The sequence below is a fragment of the Sylvia atricapilla genome, chromosome 3 (genome assembly GCF_009819655.1).
Source record: "Sylvia atricapilla isolate bSylAtr1 chromosome 3, bSylAtr1.pri, whole genome shotgun sequence".
NCBI lineage: Eukaryota > Metazoa > Chordata > Aves > Passeriformes > Sylviidae > Sylvia > Sylvia atricapilla.
The window spans coordinates 63,374,349-63,395,699 of NC_089142.1; the positions used below are offsets into that span (position 1 = coordinate 63,374,349).

A 21,351-nucleotide genomic window follows, 5' to 3' on the forward strand; every position below is an offset into this window, starting at 1 on the left:
TTAAATAGTATTTGTCCATAGAAGTGTTGCTTATTTCAGTTAAATGAAAATGTGGAGTGTTTATTAACTCATTCAAACCCCATGAAATGGGTAAAATCCAATTTACATTTTACATGTGTTGCATGCAATAAGCTTATTCCTCAGTTGTCTTTTTAGTGCAGATTGAAGCTAACATAATGTAAAAATCTACAGGAGACGTCAGGAAGTGAGCTTAGTCGCCTTGGTGCACTTTGGTTTTCATTTTTCTCATCATTTTATAGTATAAAAATATCTCCTGACGGGAGATATTTCCATATCCACAGTTCTTTCTCAGTTTTCAAGGTTGTCTTTTGAAAAGGAAATGTTTCTTCTAATTTCAGGCTCATCTACTTCTAGTGATCCCATATGGTCTGGCCATTCACCACCACCCCATCAAGAAAATTGGGTCAGTTTTGCAGATACTCCACCAACCAGTGCTCTTTTAGCCATGCATCCTGCTTCTGTCCAGGTGTGACACTTTATTGGAATTTGATTTGCCTCATTCAGATTGATGTTGCAGTCCTTGGGGTTTCTTTTCTTTCATAATTTTCATTGCAGATGTTTACTGTGTATCCGTGCTGTAGTCTGTTCAGTGCTATTTTCCCAACAGATACTTGTTCTGTTGAGTTGCCTTAATTTGGAATGATTAAATGAAAGCTACTAATTTTAAAAATGTCAACAATGTTTTATGACTTTAAAACATTTGTATTTAGCTTTTTATGCATATGTGCCATACTTTTTTTTTTTTTTTTCTGCTTACATACCTGCAGTCATTCCATATTGTATCAGTGTGCAAAAATACCCTGTCATTATCCTGGAGATGCCATCTGCTGATGGTTTCCTGCAGTTTTTAAACTACTGTGAGTTTTAAGTATGCTTTGTATTTTGAAGGCAAAAAGTTGAGAGTTCATAGAAGCATTTTAGGTAGATAATACTGAGGAAAAATATTTCATTTCAGGACCAGACAACAGTACGAACTGTAGCATCAGCTACAACAGCAAATGAAATTCGTAGGCAATCAAGTAGTTATGATGATCCCTGGAAAATAACTGATGAACAAAGGCAGTATTATGTTAATCAGTTTAAAACCATTCAACCTGATCTAAATGGATTTATACCAGGTAAGTTATTCTTTACAAAATATAATTGTGGGTGCATCAGTTCTGTTACAAAGACGTTGTTTTGTACTTAGGCTTGCATACTCTTTTGAAGGAAATTCCTCATTTTGCTGATAATATTCTACAATGTTCTATACTATTGAATAATATAGTTCAGTGTAATTCAAGAAAGACTAGAAACTAATTTACCCTTTTCCTTCATTTAACCATAGTAATTAGTGCCATTTTTCCCTGAACCTTTGCTAAATAACTCATCACCTTTACAGTCGATCTGAGTCTTGTAATGATTTCACTTGCGTTAAATATTAAGAATGATTGTTGCAATTTTTTTAGGATCTGCAGCTAAAGAATTTTTCACTAAGTCAAAACTACCTATTCTTGAACTTTCTCATATTTGGTAAGTGTGATGTTTATTTAAAATAATTATTAATAATAAATGTTTAGAAGGATGACAGCAATCTGATAGACATCTGATAGTTACTTAGATTACTAGAAAGTGTTAAGTAAAATTTCACTACTACAGTTGTATGTTCAATCCTGCTCATATTTATGCCAGTATTACCTTAGTGGGTCTTAATGGGTCTGGGGCTGGTACTATTTACAACATACTCTGAGAAAATTTTAAACTCTTCAGAGTTAGAAGCAATTTATTTGAGGGTTTTATTGTTAAAAATGCATTTAAATTTACAAAATTATTTCCTTATCTATATTTATTTATTAACTTATATCTAAGTAAATTTAAATGAAATGTACACATTCACATTTTTAAATACAATTTGTGGTACACAGTGACAAATTCAGCTTTGAGTTTGTGCAAATCTAATCTTCTCTTTCATTGTATTCTGGAATTTGTACTGCATCATTGCATGCTATCATGCATGACTTACCTTGGCAGGTGCTATCTTTCTTTCAGTGTAATGATTTTTATTTCAGGTATTTCCCCATTTAAAATAAATTATGTTGCCTCAGCACTATAATTTCAGTAGTATACTTTGTCAAAAATCTGAGGCCAGTAATATCGTGCAGTACTGTCCTAAACTGGTTTAAACCTGAGAGAGATAACAGTGACTTTAAATGATCTGTAAGATGTTCTTAATGACGGTTCATCATCTTGAAGAGTAAAGCACATAGTGCTCGTATGAAGCATTTAGTAGCATGAAGTGAACAATAAACTTTACCCATCCAAGTAGCAAAATGGAAGCCTGTCTTTTGGAAATAAAATAACCTTTAGAAATTTTATTTATACTAAGTTTTCCTTCTTAGGGAACTGTCAGATTTTGATAAAGATGGTGCACTGACATTGGACGAGTTCTGTGCTGCATTTCATCTGGTAGTTGCTAGGAAGAATGGGTATGATTTGCCAGAAAAGTTACCTGAAAGTTTAATGCCCAAACTGATTGATTTGGAAGACTCAACGGGTAAGATATGGGTTCAGCATAAATGTCAGTATTTTTAAGTTATGGTCTAATTGTTACAGCAGATACTAGTTTGTATGGACCAGAAAGCATTTATCAATAATGAACTAAAGCATTGTGCAATTTTTAGAAGTCTTATTGCTTAAAGCTAATTTTAGTATGTACATATTTCTGTACAGGGCAGTTATTTAGGAGCAGTACACAAGCACTGTTACATTTGGAAATACTGCCTGTGTCCTTTAAAGCTTAAGAAAAACAAAATTGTCACAGTGTGGATTTTATTTGTGACCAGTTACTGTATTTCAATTTCCCAATCCACCCGTACTTTAGACTTGTTTTCAAATGAGTATGCTTTCTGTTCACCTTCATTTGTGAAAATATGGCATGAGTTTCTAAGTATCAAGGTACTTGGAAAATATTCCCAGATTCAATGCTAAGGGCAGGATAGGTGCTGAAAAATGCAGAATCAGTACCACAGACCTATTTTTGAAATTCACCTCCTGACTTGAAAGCAGATATATCCTTCATTGTGTTGGCACCTAGTTGTTCTGTGCATTGTCCTTCACCTTTTAGTACTCTCAGAAAAACTACGGAATGTAAATATGTTGCTTGTAAATATGCTGCTTGTTAATATGTGCCAAAAACTCAGTCCCATAAGTGAAAAACAAACTACTGTTCCATGTTAAAGTGGTGTTTAAAAACAGTATGTCTGTGACCATCTTATTTTTTCTATTTTAAAATAGATAAAGGAAACTGAGTATTTTAAAGATGCTTTAAATTACTTTTTTACAAGCAGTCTTTGCTTGGAAAGTCAGGTTATATTCTGAGTGCACACGTACTATGAATTGCTAGAATTTTATTTATTATCACTGGGTGCTTCAAGGGGACTCTCTTCATACTGTGTTTGTAGGTTGTCAGAGACTTTGATCTCAATTATTGATGAGTTCTTAAACTAGATGCTGTGTTTCTTATTATCTCTGCTTTAATAATGAATCAATTTTCTGTGGGAGTAGGTTGGCTCTTCAAAGAGCTGCTGCTGAAGTGTTTTCAGTATGAGTAAGCATTTTTCTGTGATGAAGACATTCACAAGAAATAGCCGCAGTTAATTGGGCTATTACCTAGCAAACGTCTAAAACCTTCCCATTCTCTCCATTTTTGTGTTAAAGTGGTGATCATGCAAAAATTTTGGTAGGAAGTGAAATAACATTTATTTGTATAAACAGTTGTTACTAAAAAAATCCACCAAAAAGCCCCCAAAGCTCAACACCCAACAGCTATATTTGTCTTGATCTTCTATTGCTGTCATTGGTAGTAGATTTCATCTAAACTTTTGGAAACTTTATGCATCAGACACTAAATCAAAAAGTGTTGTGTGTATGTTTATTGTTTTCATTTTATAGGCAGCTTTGTTAATACAAAACTTCTGACTTATTATTGTGAGATACGATGGGGAAACTGCTTTTAAAGGTTTTTCTCTCTGATATTAAAGGGAAGTTACCCTGTTTTAGTGAATGTTAAAAGATCACCTTGCTATGTAAGCCGTGCTTAAAAAATAGGAAAATCTGTTTGATACTTTATTCTGCAGTTTTTTAGTGCTACAATGAAATATTAAAGTTCTTGCAAACTTGTGGGGTTTTATCCAATTAGCTTTATTGTATTTATTTATTTGTTTGGGTCAGCAGTATTGGAAATAGCTATTCTTATCTAGCACATAACATGATTTATTGCCAGAACTTCTATGTTGAACAAAATACTTAGGACGAAGTTACTGGTGTGGCTATAGTTTTTTCTTCAGTTACAACAGTCCAAATCTCCAGCATACATTTACTAATTTAAAAGTTAGTCACAGGTTTGTCTGCTGGACATGATGAGTTACAGGAGTTCATCTCAAGAACTGTAAATCAGCCAAGAAAGATGAACCAGTTAAATTTTGGCAATAAGTTTTCAGTTCCTGTAAAAGTTGTATTTCAATAAAGCCTTCTTCCAAAATTGTCTTAGAAATAGAAACTGTGTATGATGTCACTAGAGTCGTTTTTTTGAGTGCACTTTTTGCATGAGAACTTTCTCAAAGAAAGAAATATTTGATGATCTTCTGCTGACGTGCCTCAGTATGAATAATATACAAACTGTTGAAGAAGATGAATAGCCTGAATGTCTTTTAAACCAACGTGCAAGATGGCAAACTTTATTTCAAAAGCATTAACAGTGCTATTATTATTCCTGTTCTTTAGTTAGAAAGTTTCTCATTAATCCTCTGCACTTGAAAAGTGCTGCTTTTTTCCATTTTGATTTCTGAACTAGTGGCCAGCTGAAGGAGGAGTAACAGAGGGCTTCTTGCACCCTCTGGCTGTGTTCAGACAGGAAAGGAAGAAGTCTCATGAGCTTCTCTGTCAGCCTCTCCCTCATCAGACCCTGAGAATCCAGTATGTGAACAGCTGCAGGTGCTCCAAACCTGTTTGAGATATGGTCTTGCTTTACATCTGGTTTCATAAATAGAGATATGAATTTCTCTCACACGGCACAGGCTTACTATATAATTGAACATTTGTATAGTTGGTCATTTTTCTAGTACAGCAGTACATCTCTACAGAATTGTAATTCCTTCAAACTCAATTTTATCTCAGTTAGTAAAAGCTACCAACCTTTACAAAAGTTGAAAAGCAAGTTTTGCTTTTCTGTGAATTTTTGTTTGGGTTGGTGCCACAATGCCATTTCTTTGTAAGAAAAAAAATCTGGCCTGCTTTATGTCTTACACAATTACTTTAACCATTAAAATTTTCCACAGAATGTTATATGCATGTTTTGTGTAAGTATTTCAAGAATTCTTTGAATTACAGGTAGCTATCCATAATAATTTTCAGCCTTATCTTTTGACTTTGTTTTTAACACTGGAAGTTGTTGTATTTCTCTGGGGAATGGTTTTTCCCTCGGACCCTTGAAGCCTGTAACCAAGAGAAAGGAGGAAGTTAGTCCAGTTATCCAGTTATCTAGAATACCATCAGTGAAATGAGAATTTTGACTTTTTTTAACGTAGTAGGAATTTTTTAATCTTAGTACACTTCAGAGCAAGTGACATCCAATATGTATTTCCAAAATATTTCCACTGGCATATTTTGGACTTCGTATATTATTTTGTTTACAATGTGTGAACACACGCATGTCAGCTTGACTACTTGGTGACATTGACACCTCAGTGTAACCTATTTTTATTGCTTTCCCTAAAGGAAAACAATTCAAGATACTGGGTGCTGGGCATAATTTTGGAAACATGGAAACAGCCTCATGTCTGGCTCTTTAAAGGAAGTTTACATGACCTTTGAAACTCTGACAAGTTACTGGTTTCTGTGTGTGTGGTTTTTTTTACATGTTAGTAACACCTAAGTTGCCCCTGACCTCAAGGTGTCACAATTAATTTCTCTTTGGACTTCAGTGTTTTGGCTGTGCCTTTTGCTGTCCCTGGCAGCTCTTCGGAGACAATAATGGGTTATTCCTTTTTAGAGGTACAGGTGATCACCACTGACTATTCCAAGTGTTTTCGCAGTTTGACATTGGATTTGTTATTAGCTTCTTCAGAATGAAAATTAGCAGGCAGAATAGGACTTGTCTTAGCAGAAGACAAGCTGCAGAGTTCAGCTCTTCAGGAACCTCAAAGCAGTTCATTTTATAAATTTTAAACAAATTTTGGTACTACATACTCTTGTGGCAGTCATCTTCAATCACATACCCATGAAGCAGTCCTTTTTAATGGTAATCGAATTAAGTCTTTTTTGTTGTTGGTTTTTGGGGGGCTTTTTGTTTAGTATTTTGTCTTGTTTAGAGTTTTAATTCTGTGGACTGCTGACATCAAGTTGCTATCTCTAGCTACTTTTCAGGATTTTTTTCAATTGTTACTGTTACACACTGTACAGTTGTAATCTGAACTTTCAGGTTTTTTGAGGCTCTTAATGCCTGGCTTTAGCTTGTGTTGTGATATCTAGAATAGGAGACATTGTAAGCAGGATTTTACTGTGTGAGACAGAATGTTTGATCTGCTGTCCAGATTTACTTCAGAAGAACACTGAACAGTGCCAAAGGACAGTTGCAATGCGACAGCTACTAGATTTACTCAATTTGCAAAATGTGAATGCAAACACCACTGTTTTAGTAAGGAGGCTTGAAACTAATATTCTTTGGGAACTAATCTACAGGAATGGTCTTCTTAATCTGTTGTCATATTTTTTTGTGTTTGCATTGAGATACTGGTTTTGCTCTGACCTTTCATACAAGGAAGTATTTTATTCTGTAAGATGAAATGCTCAGTGCAGGATACGATGTAATAAATGCTTCTGTGGAAGTTTTCTTATACTGTAAGAAAAACTGTTTAATTCTGTATGTAATCAAAATCTGAAAAAGCTACTAAAGGCTAAGCACTGGGAGGATAGGATGGTACAGAGTAATCTTCAAAGTCTGATTTTCAGAAACATCATTAAAAAAGAGTAGTGTGTGATAAGCAGTGTATTTAATTTAATGAGAGTTCTTGGGTTTTCTGGGCTTTTGTCTGCTGCTAAGTATTTACTTGAAAAATGTGAAAAGAAAGGGTACTTTGTACTTTCCTTGAGATATAAGCCACTCTTCTAAAAATAAACTGAATGCAATGTATGGTTTTTGTTCATAGTGATTCCTGTCATTTCAGAAGTTGGGGAACAGACTGGTGAGGTAGGTTACTCCGGCTCTCCAGCAGAAGCACCTCCAAGCAAGTCTCCATCAATGCCATCCCTAAACCAGACCTGGCCAGAATTGAATCAGAGCAGTGAGGTTAGCACTTTTATCTAAGAGCTATTTCACTGCCAGTCAATAAGTACATTGTGCATGCATCCATAATTTGTCATAAATGAGTTACTGATTACAAATAATGAAGCAGTTAGCAGGACAATAGGCACAAGAAGGTTCTGTGTTAAAATGCTGAAAACAAAAGTTTTCATTCTGGTTTTTCTATCTCATTGTGAGATACTATTTAAAATATTGCCATTAATGGTAGTTAAGCTTTATATTAATCATTAAATTTATCTCATAGTGTGTTTTGGAAAAGTTGAATTAGTTCCTGAATTTTTTTCCTTTAGGGAATGTTTTTTGTTGGAGTGTTTTGTTATCTCTGAAGAACTTTTTTAGCAGACACTTTGCTAAACTACAGAATAATATTTTGACAGATCTGAACATTGGGACTTATTTATGGAGGTTATTTTCGCCTGAAATATCACCAATAACATAGAGAAGTCATGACCCTATTTCAGAAGCTGAGACTCAGAATCGAATCTGAAGCCAGCCATTGGCTAAACTTATTTAAATATTAAATTTTTACTGTTTTGTACTTCTGCTTCATAATCCTTAAGGATATATATTTGCTGTATAAGTAGTCTTCTGCAGTAGAGCTGTATTTTTTCATAATTTGAAAGTGAAGTTAGCAAGCAGTATTTTTTATATTTTCCCCACAAATGTCCTTTGCTTAAAAGACCTGTAAGGGATTGATTTCTAGCTTTTACTTGTTGCTCTGCTTTAACATTTTTTCCTCTGATTTAGAATAAACCAATGTTTTAAGAGCTACTTCAGATTCCCAAATGAATTTCTGATTAGACCTATATACAAAGATGATGTAGGCTTACTTTTCATTATGAGAGGGTGAAAAATAATGAAATTATTTTTGGAAAACTATTTTTGATTATCTCGAACTCAGTAACAATTGAAAACTTGTTTTAACATATGAAATAGTTCTGTCAGTAGCTGAGTATTGCCTTATATCAAAAAAGTTTTTTGTGGTTCTTTTTCTTTCTTCATAAGATTCAAGTGAATAGAAAATCGATAGTAAAAGATTTGGACAAACCAAAGGAAAGTCAGCATGAAGCAGAAAATAAGCACATTTTTATGATTAAAGTTAGGAGCAGCCTTTCATTTCTCAGGAGAAAAGGACGTTATAAAATGTCTGCTGTTTCTTGTAAGGGCAAATGCTAGCCTCATAGTCACATCCGTACCAAATTAAAAAATATTGGAAATTATTTAGTGATTCTTAGTTGTTCTGTTTGACAGAGTGACTCAGATTGCTGGTAGAAAGCTATGTTTTAAGAGGGAGGTGGAGCAGATGTTCATTCAGTTGTTGCTAAAAAGCTGTAAATGTCTGCATCTGTATTAAAATTTGCTGACACATTCCCTTGTGTTTTCAACAAAGATTTAATAAGCTAATAATTTGGTAACCTGCATCATAATTGAATAGATTTCTTCAGTGTCTAATACAACTCAAACCAATTGAATGGGGTTAATTCCACTAGTGGAACAAAATTAATTACAATTGTATCAGCCAGAATCTTGACTTAAGAAACTGACTATCTATTCACTTAAGATAAGGTGGCATTTTCTTTTTGAAAGTCTACTAAAGCTTGAAAGGTTTGAAAAAGTTCTCACATTAGCTGTACTACTGGATACTAACTATACTAAAAAGGAGTTGAACTAAATGTTTAGTTTTTTGTTCTAACACAAAGGAATTCCTCATTTTTCAGATGTGTTGCTGTGCATGTTTCTTTCTTCTCAGCAGTTTCTTTTCAGCATGAGTCAGGTCAAAGTCCTCAAGGTTTTAATTCCATGAAAAAAAATCTGGTATTGCTGGAGGCACCATTCTAATTGTTTCCTCTTTCAACCTCTTATAAGTGTCATCAACAAATGAATTGCTTGTAAAAGCTCTGCATCTTTGTATTATCTGTCATTCCAGGCAATCTCATCCTGTTAGTCTCAAAGCTGTTAGTTACTCGGTTCATTCTAGCTCAGAGTTGATTTATAGAATGCCAGGCCCAATTACTGCAGGCTCCCAAGTACAGACCGAGGCATCAGTTTAAAACTTCAGAATAAAGGGTACCATGAAAATCTGCCTTTGGATATACTACATGCTTCACATTCTCATCTCTTCACTCATCACTTCTTTTTCACTTCAGATGTCTTTTCAATCCAAGTCTCAAGGCTGAGCACTTAGTTTTCAAAGCTTAAAATAGTAGAAAGGCCTACTACAAATTTTATGTTGAAAACTCTCTAGTGTAATGCAGTTGTCATACTTGCTTTAACACTGATACGGAGATTTGTTTTTAAGTTCACAACTGTTACACCTTGTTTCAAATGTCTTGGTGTTCTATTCATAACGGTTCAGATTGCTGTGAGTTTTAGTTTCTAGTAATTAACCTTTTGAAAGTAATTTAAAAACATTTTTGCAATTCTACAAGACAAGTTGTTCAGCTTTAGCTAGCATGAATTTTACCCTGTTAGTGCTTTGGAATTTTTAGAGTTTGAGATGCAATCCAGTAGACGGTTAATATGTTCAGCTTTCTGTTAACTGGGGAATTTCAGGATGGGGCACAACAGCATGTTTCTTAGAGCAGTCAGGAGGTGTTGTGGTTTATCTGTGTCTAGCTAGGGAGCCCAAGGACAAGTAATAAAGGTACCTGCAGTTTGGCTTCAGAGCAGGGCAGTAGGATAGATTAAGCATCCATCTGTAACAAATAATATTTTACCATTTATCTTAACATAAGTGCTGTGTGCCCTATAGTATTTTTTGAAAAATTAACAATATTTCTGTAAACAAATGGTCTGTTTGCCAGTCTCATTAGTAACTGGGAAGCCACTGGCCAAATCAAGTTTAAAAGGGTAGTGGTAGACCTAAAATAAATAGTGATAGGTTTCATGAAAATGAGAAGCTGTGCAAATGCAAGAGGCCAAATCAGGAGAAAGGCTGGCAGAACTTGGTAGTTAAATTTCTGACTTAGTGAAAACTAGCTCACTAACAAGTTAGTATAGCTCCAAACAATGCTGCTTCTTCATGAAGGGGTGCAGTGACACAGAGATGAACTGTTTAATGAGAGTGTTAAACAGGGACAGAGCAGTTTGGAATCCTTACTGAAAAGGTTTTGTTAGATTACCACAACAACAACAAAAAAAACAGCCAGAAAAAATATCCACCCCCATAGGAATAGAATTCTATAATGTTTGCCTTTATTTAAAGTTTGAAATGAGGAGATAAGGCTCTTTCTCTACAAGAAGTTTTACTGCACATGACAATTACAAATTTAGTTAAGATTTTTCTAAATTTCATTTCATCTGATGGTAAACAGTTATTTAGGAATGTCCTTAAGAAGTTATTTCTGAAATAACTGGTTTAGACTTGGTTCACATACAGGCTGAATATAGTTTGGTAGTTTCACTGAATATAATTTGGTGTAGAGGAGAACACAAGATTAGGTTGACTAACACCTCTTCTGGGATCGTTTAGATTGATTTACCTATAGATATAAGACAACAGTATCACACACACAGTATTCTGAGTTGGAGGGACCCACAATGGTCATAGAGTCCAACAGCCAAGTTGTTTCCACAACTATAACAAACATAATTTTTATCAAATTTTCTGAGCAGTAAAAATCTTGTATTTCTTATTTTTTAAACTTTTATTTTTAGTATTTGAAACTTGCTTAATATTTACTTGTTATTTTACCAAAATATAACAAGTTTAGCATTCTTGTTGTGATTTTTTTATCTGGTTTTCAGATCACAAACCAATTTTAGGTACTTCGATGTTTTGTTGATCCAGCTGTGGCTGTAACTTGATTCAGTTTTCATGAGGATTCTTGACAGCCATGTATTAATACAGCATGCCCATATCTTATAAAATTGTTGAGAGATTGACTTATTTCCTCTTAGCAATCAACAGTATGTTTGAATTTAATTCTTTGCCTTATCGGTGATTTAGTCTTGTGAAAATGCTCTATTACAGCGTAGAATCACTTCTCAGGGGTTGCACTGGCAAGCTAAAGTGGTGTAATTGGAGTACTCTACTCAGTTCATTTGTCTGGAATTTTGTAAGAAAATTAGGATTTACTAAACAGATTTGCAGCTTGGCAGCTACAAAGCTGAAGAACCTTTCTGTGGATTTTATGACTACAAACGCACACAATGTGTATCTGATTTTTATCTTCAAATTGCATGAATGGCTTAACCAGTTCTTTTACTTATATGATGTTCATTGGCAAGCATGAAGTCTGAAGGTACTTCTGGGTTGCCTGTGCACTTATATCTTCATTATAAAATGTGAATATAAAGATTAATATTGACAGATATTGACAGATAACTTGGTTCCACAACAATCTCAAACTGAAATAGAAATACTTAATATATAATAGTGTGCTTCGCAAGTGAAGTACTCTCCTGTGCAAATAAAGTTCTTTCCAGTGCAACCTCTGAACTACTATGCTAAATCTCCTCAGTGATCTTTTACTCCCATCTTCCTCATCATGCTGACTTCTCTCCTCTGTCTGTTCAGCAGTGGGAGACATTTAGCGAACGCTCTTCAAGCTCACAAACTCTGACCCAATTTGATTCTAACATTGCACCAGCTGATCCTGTAAGTCAATCACTTAGCTTGCTTGTTTGAAATTAATTTTATTAACACTGAATTTCCATTCATTGTATTTAGCTGTTGTGCATGATTCCATGGACTGCTTTTTGGGGAATGGTGGCAAATGGCTTGTTTGCTTATTTTCAGAATATAAATTTTCTAGTACTGCTCACGTTTAATCTCTGATTGCAAAGAATGCTTTTTCCTGTTGATTTTGACCTAATACAACACTTCTGTCAAAATATGTCATACACAAAGAATTTAAACATAATGTTTTTCTGAAAAAATGTGTAGGTTGATGCAAGGGCCACTCCTTATGATAAACAAGTTCCGTTGTAGATTTTTGTCTTCAGTGTTGCTTTGTTTTTTTTGAGTTGCAGAACCTGATTTGCACAAAACCAGTGCCAACTTCTCTGAAAAAAAGCTACTGGGCTTTAATGGGTGTGGTATTTCATATTCCAAATGTTTTTTCCAAGTTACTTATTAATAAGGCTTTTAGTATCTCTCCAGCTAAACCTGTGGTTTTCTAAGGCTTTACTCAGTGAGGAGTGCTCTGAAAGATTATGTAGTTAAATATCTTGCCAAGTTTGGGAGCTAGAAATACACTACAGTGTTACAAGTTCTGCTGGTTTTAAGCTTTACAGCATGTGACATCAAAGCAGTTCTGAAATGAATTAGAAATGCAGTATTTAGCTGCTGCTTTCATCCTGCTTTTTTTACAGACTTAACTAGCACCACGTGTCCATTTTAATTTAATTAATTACAGTGTTGGTGTCCATTTGATTGTGTAACAAGATATGATAGGTGCACATAATACACATTTAACTGCTTTTAGTATTAAGCCTGTCTTCTGAAAAGATATTATAATAAATATATATTTTCAATACATTAGCACTCCAATCTCAAATATAACACTGATGCTCACGTAGAAATAGCATTTCTAGATATTGAAAGCTAGAATTCAAACTGCAGTGTTCTCCGTGCTCAGAATTAACCTTTAATAAACATTCAAAACAAGTGAAAATGTCCTACTTAAAGCAAAAACCAGCCCGCTTTCATCTGAGATTGTTTTTGTTTTGAATATACTGTATTTTTATGTTTTAATGAGGTAAACATGATGTAAATTAGTTTGTAGTTGTTACTTGCTGTGTATAATTGCTTGACAGTAAAGAGCTATCACTGTCTTGTTTCCGCAATAAGACACTAATTTCTTTTCACACATAATTAGCAGATGACAGAAATCTGAGATATGAATTTTTTTCATATGTTGATAATCTAAAAAGTAGAGCAATGATGGTATATGAAAAATCCTTATATAGAGTATATGTTTGTATAAAGAGAAATTCACTGGGAATGCAAAATTTTTTTTATGGCTGACCACATTCTTGAGTCCTTTCTTGAAATACTTATAGTTTAGAAAAGAATGGTGAGCATCTTTGATACTTGCTGAGTATCAAAGTATGGGGGTTAGAGTCTTTGTTTTCCATGTTAAAGTAAGAACAAATGATGAGAAATTTTCAGTTAGCTGAAGGCAGACTCTTTCAGTTTCAGTAGTGATGCATAGGAATGATTTATGGAACAACTGGTTCCCCAGAGGAAAGAAAATCAGCTTTCTTGAGCAGTTCTTAATAACTATCTAAAGAGTAAATTCACAAACCAGGTCTTTTCTAGTTGGAAAAGCAGCTGCTTTGGAGGTAAAACATAAGTGGAAAGAGTAAAGCAGTACATCTATTCCTTAGTATAGGAGCATAATATGCCTTTTGTAAGTCAAAGTTGGTAACACATTGTTTTATGTAAAATTAGGTAATGATGTAAATTAATGCATTGTATAAAATCCATTTAACTATTTAAGGCATGACTTCTGTACAGCTACCCATTAGAGTACAGCAGAGGTCTGAAGCAGCCACAGTAAAAGTGATTTTTGCATGATAATCTTATTACAGAGGGAAGAAAAAGCAGTGTATTTTAAAGTGGTAACTATTCCTAAAAGCTTTGGTGCAAAAATTATGTTTGAGCTGTGAGTAGAAAGTGGTTTTGCTAGCAACAAGAGTAGTGAAAGTCATTGAAACAGTTTCAGAAAATACCAGTGTAGATCTGTTACACCTAGTGGAATTGATCTACTTGAGCAGTCAGGACAGATTAAATTTCTGATACAAAGGTGGTTTTGAAACCTCTTGTTATTTCTAGGATAGAATGTAATAAAATCTGGGAGTGTTATTGTGCTGTCATTGTCACCCATTCGTATATTCTGAATATGGATGACAGTAAAAAACCTCAGACAGCCATGTCCATATTTTTAGGCTGCTTTGGAGTTTTAAGATTTTTTTTTTCTGCAGTCAGTCTCCAAACCAAATGGAAAGGATTGTCTGTAAAGTACTTTAAATGGATCCCCTTGTCTGAATGACTAATGCCCAAGTGTAAGGCCAATGCCTGTCTAGAGGTATATTCCACAGGGCTTATTATGCTGAAGTTTAGAAGATTTCTGCTATTTTAAAGACTCCAGAGAATATTTGAAATTACTACAAAGTACCTATTTCATTAAGCATTCCTTAATGCTTCATTAAGCATTACTCCTACTATTTAGAGAGGCCATTCTTTTCTGAGGCATTATTAGTAAAGTTGAGGCGTCAGGGTTTAAATTGTAAAGTGGTTTGTGTTTTTGTTTTTTTTTTTTAAGATGTGCTGGAAGTACCAGATATCTGATATGCCAGAAATGGTTGAAAGCTGGTAAAATTCAGGTCCTACTTGCAGTTATCTATAGAAACATATTCTAGTGCCTTTTTAAGTAGCTAAGTTGACGTTACAGAGACTACAGCTAAGAGAACTTTGGTTTCCTGGGTATATTCAATTCCCTGGAACTGTGCAAATAAACTAAATCTATGAAATTTTGTTTGGCATTGACGTTGCACATGGCATCAGAGACTCTAAAGAGTGATTTGAGCTAGGTTAACGTAACTGTGATCTCTTCCACAGGACACTGCAATTGTGCACCCAGTTCCTATAAGAATGACTCCAAGCAAAATCCACATGCAGGAAATGGAGCTAAAAAGAACTGGAAGTGGTAGGATATTTTCTCTTGCTAATTTGTGAGGTTTTGTACCGTTAGAGTTGGCCTTATTTCCTTGAACATACTTATTTTCTTCACCAAGGATGAATGTAACAAGCATCATTACTTAGTTAAGAATTGCAATTCAGATAAATGCAGAGCTTGAATTGGCCATTTGCTACCATGAGGATTTTACCATCTCTAGCAGAGTGTTTCTTGGAGAGTAGCTCAGGAGCACCATGATAAAGATTGGATTTGGACCCGCAGGTGAATGTCTGGGTTTCCTTGTTAAATACTGAAGGAAACTGAACATGGAGATCATAACCTGCATTCATAAAGTTTGTTCTTCTGTGGTCAGAAATACTGCATTTATTATTTTGAAACTTGAAAGCATTTGGGAATATTGGCAGGCCTTTTTTTAATACTCTGGTCAATAATAAGGAAGGTGGTTTGATAAATTTTCTTAAAGGAATAGAGGTCTTCATTTTCAGTTGTGTGCCAGTATTTCCTGAAGTCATGGAACTCATGCAGATCTTCAGCATAGGAGAGTAAATAGTATCCACAACACATTTATTTTAAAATTTCTTTGGCCTTGTAAATAGCTGAAAATTCACAGCTCTTAATGCTGAGAAACTGGTGATTTATGTTGTAATAGAGTTATTTCGGAGTTAAAATACATCCATTTTAGTATTGAGTGCAGCGCTTAAATAAGGGCAGAAAACCAATGTGTAAAGCTTTGGCACCAGAAATAAAGGCTAGTTTGAATAAGTTCATTTATCTAGATTTGTTTTTCCATTTAGATCATGCTAACCCTACTAGTCCACTGCTTGTGAAACCATCAGATCTCCCAGAAGAAAATAAAATAAGTTCATCTGTAAAATTTACAGCTGGAAATACAGTTAGTAAGTATCAAAGTGCTTTCTGGTCTCATTCCTTACATTACACAAAATGTAGATCTGATACATCTCTCACTGAATGAAAACTGGCTGGATAGTAGCAGCTCTAAAATGAGATAAACTTATCCTGAGAACAGAAACATTTCTGATGTGAAGTATGTATTAGAAGAAGTAATTAGGAAAGTTCTACTGATGCCACTGGAGTTGTTTTTCTGAATTCTAAGGTTGATGACAATCCTCCAGCACTTCTAAAATTAGGCATGTCCTACCCCTTGCTTTTTTTCCTTGGATGTCCCTTACTCTAGTGCACTAGATTGTTGCAGTGATGGAATGGCAAGTGTTTAAAAATTACTATATATAAAACGTAGGTTTTGTATTTTAAATATAACATTACTGCCATTATTTATTCTTCAGTACATGCCACTAGTAACCAATAACCGATAGGGTTGGGTGAGTGGAGTTGGTTTGTATTGCATCCTTTGATTATTCAGACTCGAGGATTTTGAATCCTGACCAGAAGATACTTTACAGAGGAGCAATACAAGGACATATACCCATTTTTAACAAAAGAAATTGGATATTTGAAGCTATTTGTTACTTCTGTCTGTTAGGGTATGCTAATGATGCAAAGCAAATATGAAACTGTACTTTCTTTTCCCAGCAGATGGTTACAGCAGTTCGGACTCTTACACTTCAGATGCAGAGCAAATTGGAAATGCTGTAACACGGCAACGGTCAGTAGAGTAGCAACTGAAAAAAACAAGTAAAAGGTGGTTAAAGAAGCCTGTTCTCAGCTCCTGCTTATTTGACAACTAATTTATAAAATGGTGGCAAAAAAGATTCCTAATTTAATACTCGGGAATCTGGAAACGGTCTGTTTTATAGTGCATTAGCAATGTATGTTACTTTCATTAGTGTGAAATTTTAAAAAGGAAAGCTGTCTAAAAATTTGTTTGAGATTGGCCAGTCAAGTGCTCCATGTGAAGCTCCATGTTCAGTGGAAATCTTAATACTTTCCCCTTAAACACAAGGCAATGTAAGCACATGACACCATGCTGTTACTTGAAACAAATTTTTTTGTATTTTTAAAAATTCCCATTAGGCATTTTTGGAGAAGAATCTCATGATACTGTAGCCTAAAAGAAGAACTAAGCACAGATCAGGAATTCCATGGCAGTAACTCAATCTCTTTTAATGCTGGACTTATATAAAATAAAGGGCAGTCACAGGCCCAGCATAAATTAAGGGATTGGAGAAAGCTATGCAAGCACAAAACCAACAATTGCATAATTTCACATAAGAGAATGTGCTGTACTTGCTGGTGCTAATGCTTCCCATTAAATCTGCCTGAATAGGATTAAAACCAGCTACCCCATTAACCATCTTACAATCAGTTTCAGAGGTAAGTTTCAAAACAAAAATAATTAGGGCGACTTCAATAGAAAGATTTTCATTTGCCTGTCAGAACAGCAACTTGAAAGATCCTTTCCTCCATTGTTCCTTAATGGAAACTGTGATTCTGATATGCTTTTATGTATGTTTTTGCACTATCAGCATAATGGTTTCAACATGTTCTTTTACTCTTTGACTTTGGCTTAGTTTCTCTTGCTGAACTTGTGTAGATGAGTGAATCTTTCTGATGAGTTCCCACATTATGGTGTAGGAAATGTCTGTCCTGACCTGGTAGTTGTGGCAGTATGCACACAGGAAATTTGTTGTCCCACTTACTCTTTTACTTCCTTCCACTGGCATCTATTCTACCAATTGCAATTTTGTATAGAGATGACATTGTCCTTTATGCTACCGTTAGTCATGACTACTTTTTTGTATTTTCAAAAAGCAAAAATTGACAAGGCTGTGTTAGGTAATGATACTTGGGAATTCTCCTTAAACCACTTTCTCCCATTTTTAGTTCTGCTTGTGTTTTTTTACTATACTAGCTAGAAGGATGGCCCAAGGAGCCAGTACAATTAGATTTTAATTTCGTCAGCTGAAGAGTTACACAGTGTTACAGAAGCATCGCCATAGAGAATATATTAAGAAAAGAAACTTTTCTATTGTGATAACTCAGTTTTCTGTCTGGACTTCAGCATTCAGGAATTCCAATTTTTTTGTGAAACTAGGTAGTCTTTACCTCTCCTAGTTTACATCTTAGAATAGTTATAGAAGAATGTTGCAGAGGTCAGTCATAGAAAAGATTTTATCATGAGTTGAATAAAAAAGCAGCTGTATTCATGTCAGTGATTCAGTAAATCTCTCTTGTTTAAATGAGACTAGTTAGGAAGCTTCTGCAAACTGGTTTTAAAAGGAAGTTGTACAAAAATTCTATATACAATAAATCCCACTTAAATGGCACTAAATGCAGTAATGTATCCTTCTGTCCTTTCTGCATGTATTCTCCATGAATTTGCAACAGGTATCCACTAGGTGGTGATCCTACCTAAGAATGAGTCAAAATTTCTGAAGATTCTGCCAAGTGTATAGATTTGGAAAATTTCAGGCAGAGAATTAAATTGCTATCTCATACACTGAGATGCTTCTTGAGCTTGATATACATGGAGGCAGCTCCAACAGAAACCAAATATTCTTCTTTAACAAAATTAGACTTACCCCATTTAACCTAAACAGAATGTTGCCTATAGCTTAAAAATTATAGTGACTACCGTCTGGATGGAATCACCATATTTAGCATTCTCTGTTCTGAACTATCATTGTTTGAGCTATGCATCAAGCTTTTGGTTTCCCAAAGATAAATTACATGTGATAATATAAGAATAATTTGAATAAAGGATATTTAAGTAAATGGAAATATATAAACAATTGTAAAATCAAAGAATACTGGAAGTTTAAAACTTATTTGTCAGTCTTGAAAATCAATGGCAGTCAGGGGTTTTCAGCTCTGTCAGACTTGGTTTTGCAACTGCATGCTCTGAAGAACTTTTGATTTTTAGTTCCGCTGTAGCCACCTAAAATGACTACAGAAGCGTATGTATTTTGCAGGTCACATTCAGGAACATCTCCAGATAACACTGCACCACCACCACCTCCTCCAAGGCCTCATGCTTCTCATTCTCGGTCGTCATCTTTAGATATGAACAGATCCTTCTCAGTTACCCCAGGTAGATAATGCTGTGTGCTGAGTGTGTATTATTTTTTGGCATGTGTATTTCTGAAGCAGACAATGCTTTTGTCTCTGAGGAAAAATTTAATGTGTTGGTTTTTAAAGCACCACTTCCGAATAAAAAAAGTTGCAAATGTTGTCATTCTTACTGTATTGTTTGTATTAAAATTTATCTTGAACTTTACTTAAGTAGCTAATTTAAAAGTGAATTCTGGCATTGTAGCTTTTTGGATGAATATGGGAAGCAAAGTCAGGAAAGAATATTCTGGTTGTATACCTATATCCGATGAATTGCATCTGCTAGTGAATTTTCAAGGGGAGTCTTTTTGGAATCACGTGTTAAAGATGGATATTTAGTATTTTACTTCAGAGAAAATGATTAAAGGTTGCTTCTGCTGCTCTGCTTAATGAGTTTTATTGGACTTCTGATTTGTCAGTACTTTTAAATTCAGGATCACAAACTATGAGAAAAGACTAAGAGCTTATATTGAGGGGAAAAAACCCCCAAAGACTAAGATACTAAAATGAAAAGAGTAGGACTGTGTCTGTACAAAATCCATGTTTTGATTAGTCCTGGTTTTGTCTGTTTGCCAGTTTGACAGGAGGTGACATTAGAATTATAAGCTCAAATATGACAAGTTAATATGTGACAAAATGCAGTTTCTTCATGTTAGTTAAAAAAATTTGATAGCACTGTAATGTACAAAGTAACAACCTTGGCCAAATCTGGTGCATCTTTTACAGGACAGCAACAGGCTGGAGTTGTTGCCTATCCCCCTGCAGTGCCTCCAAGACCACAGCCTTCACAGGTAATGTTGCTTCCAAAAAATCATATTCCAGCTCGATGCATTATTTTTATATAACTGAATTTTAATATATCTCTAAAATTAATATCATTGCTTGATACATTTTTGAAAGCACCAGGATTTGAATGATGGCAAAACTTAGACGATAGCCAGATGTTAGTATTTCCTGAATAAAAAAATGCTTCTAGTGGAACCATAGGTAGGGATTAAAGAAGATATTGAAGAGGAATGAGTGATTCTGGAGCTCTGAATTGTGGGAAAGAGAGAAAAGTTAGCCTTATCATTATGTATTCCTGTATAGTGCATAGATCATTACAAAGACTGCAAAAGCCATTTTCTAAAGTTTCGCAAAATAAGGGGTGTCTTCCTTTTGTCTGGCACAGGAGCTTAATATGCCTTTAATACTCCATTTCTTCCCTTGTCACAGACTTGGTGATCTTTGCAGTTGCAGTCTGAGTGATATCAGTTAGCTGATTTGGTAGAAAATACATCTTGAAGACATTTTTTCTTTGTCTCAGCCAGCTGAATCCTTCAGCTTCTCCTTTAACATGTGCAGATCAGACATGGGACAAATAAAATGGCTTTTCAGTTGTTTCTCACCAGCAGCTACTTGTTAGAATCTGAGTTGCCAGAAATTGAAGTCAGTCAGTGATTCAGAAATCATCTACAAGGATTCAGAAATTATCTGAAGGGATGAAGAGAGTGTACAAGAACAGACATTCCACACAGTGATTACATAAGCATGTTTCCATATGAAACGAGACTAAAAGTCTGTACCAAGGCCCCAGAGGCCAAGTGGCTCTGTGACAGCAGGAATATCTATTGTTCAATGAGTCTAGCTAGTGCTGTATTACATCCCTCTTTGGTCTTGTTCCCTGGACAATACCCTTTCCTTTCCCTTAAATACTTTTGCATGAGAAGCATGTTGTCCTACAGATAGGACATAAATTTTTGTCCACTAAAAAGGCAAGTAATCCTTAACATTCTGTCCCTAAATATTTTTGTTATTTTATTGCAGGGCACAGGTCCTCATGTGCATCGCTCAGTGGATGCTGATGGCCTAATAGCTCACACCAGTACCTCACCTCAACAAATACCAGAACAGCCAAATTTTGCAGACTTCAGCCAGTTTGAGGCATTTGCTGTTTCAGGTGTAAACAAAGAGGAAGAAGATGAAATTGAAACACACTCAGAAGTCTTGCAGGTGAGTAAAAAGGAAGACCCTGTCAATTGCTTTAATACTACCAACAGTTATGAAACTTTGTTATAAACTATTTCTGCTGTTCTCTGTCAGTGGTATATTGTTTGTTGAGTTTGTTGTGGGTTTTTTTGTTTGGTTTTTTTATGATGTCTCCATCCATTGCTAGAAAGCAATTACATTACGTACTGCTGCAGTTATTTAGTAATTGCCAAACACCTAGGCAGAAGGAATTCTTTTCGTCTCAGTTCTTGATTGTAATTTAAAATATTTTTGTGCTTATTAGCATATGTGGGCACACACATAATTATGTTGGTGCATTTGAGCCTT

At 34.9% G+C, this 21,351-nt stretch overlaps 1 protein-coding gene across 9 annotated transcripts in view; it reads left to right on the forward strand.

The window, feature by feature from the left end:
• REPS1 (RALBP1 associated Eps domain containing 1) overlaps positions 1-21,351 on the forward strand; it is a 58,884-nt gene that overhangs the window by 30,881 nt on the left and 6,652 nt on the right. For 3 of the 9 annotated variants that reach the window (XM_066315586.1, XM_066315593.1, XM_066315594.1), the window contains exons 5-16: positions 360-487; positions 977-1,139; positions 1,470-1,533; positions 2,400-2,554; positions 7,206-7,345; positions 11,880-11,960; positions 14,928-15,015; positions 15,801-15,902; positions 16,558-16,630; positions 18,897-19,015; positions 19,762-19,826; positions 20,842-21,027. In XM_066315586.1, coding sequence (XP_066171683.1) covers positions 360-487; positions 977-1,139; positions 1,470-1,533; positions 2,400-2,554; positions 7,206-7,345; positions 11,880-11,960; positions 14,928-15,015; positions 15,801-15,902; positions 16,558-16,630; positions 18,897-19,015; positions 19,762-19,826; positions 20,842-21,027 — 1,364 coding nt within the window. The remainder of the gene's footprint in view (positions 1-359; positions 488-976; positions 1,140-1,469; positions 1,534-2,399; positions 2,555-7,205; positions 7,346-11,879; positions 11,961-14,927; positions 15,016-15,800; positions 15,903-16,557; positions 16,631-18,896; positions 19,016-19,761; positions 19,827-20,841; positions 21,028-21,351) is intronic. The other 6 variants (XM_066315588.1, XM_066315587.1, XM_066315589.1 and 3 more) reach the window with 6 other exon arrangements.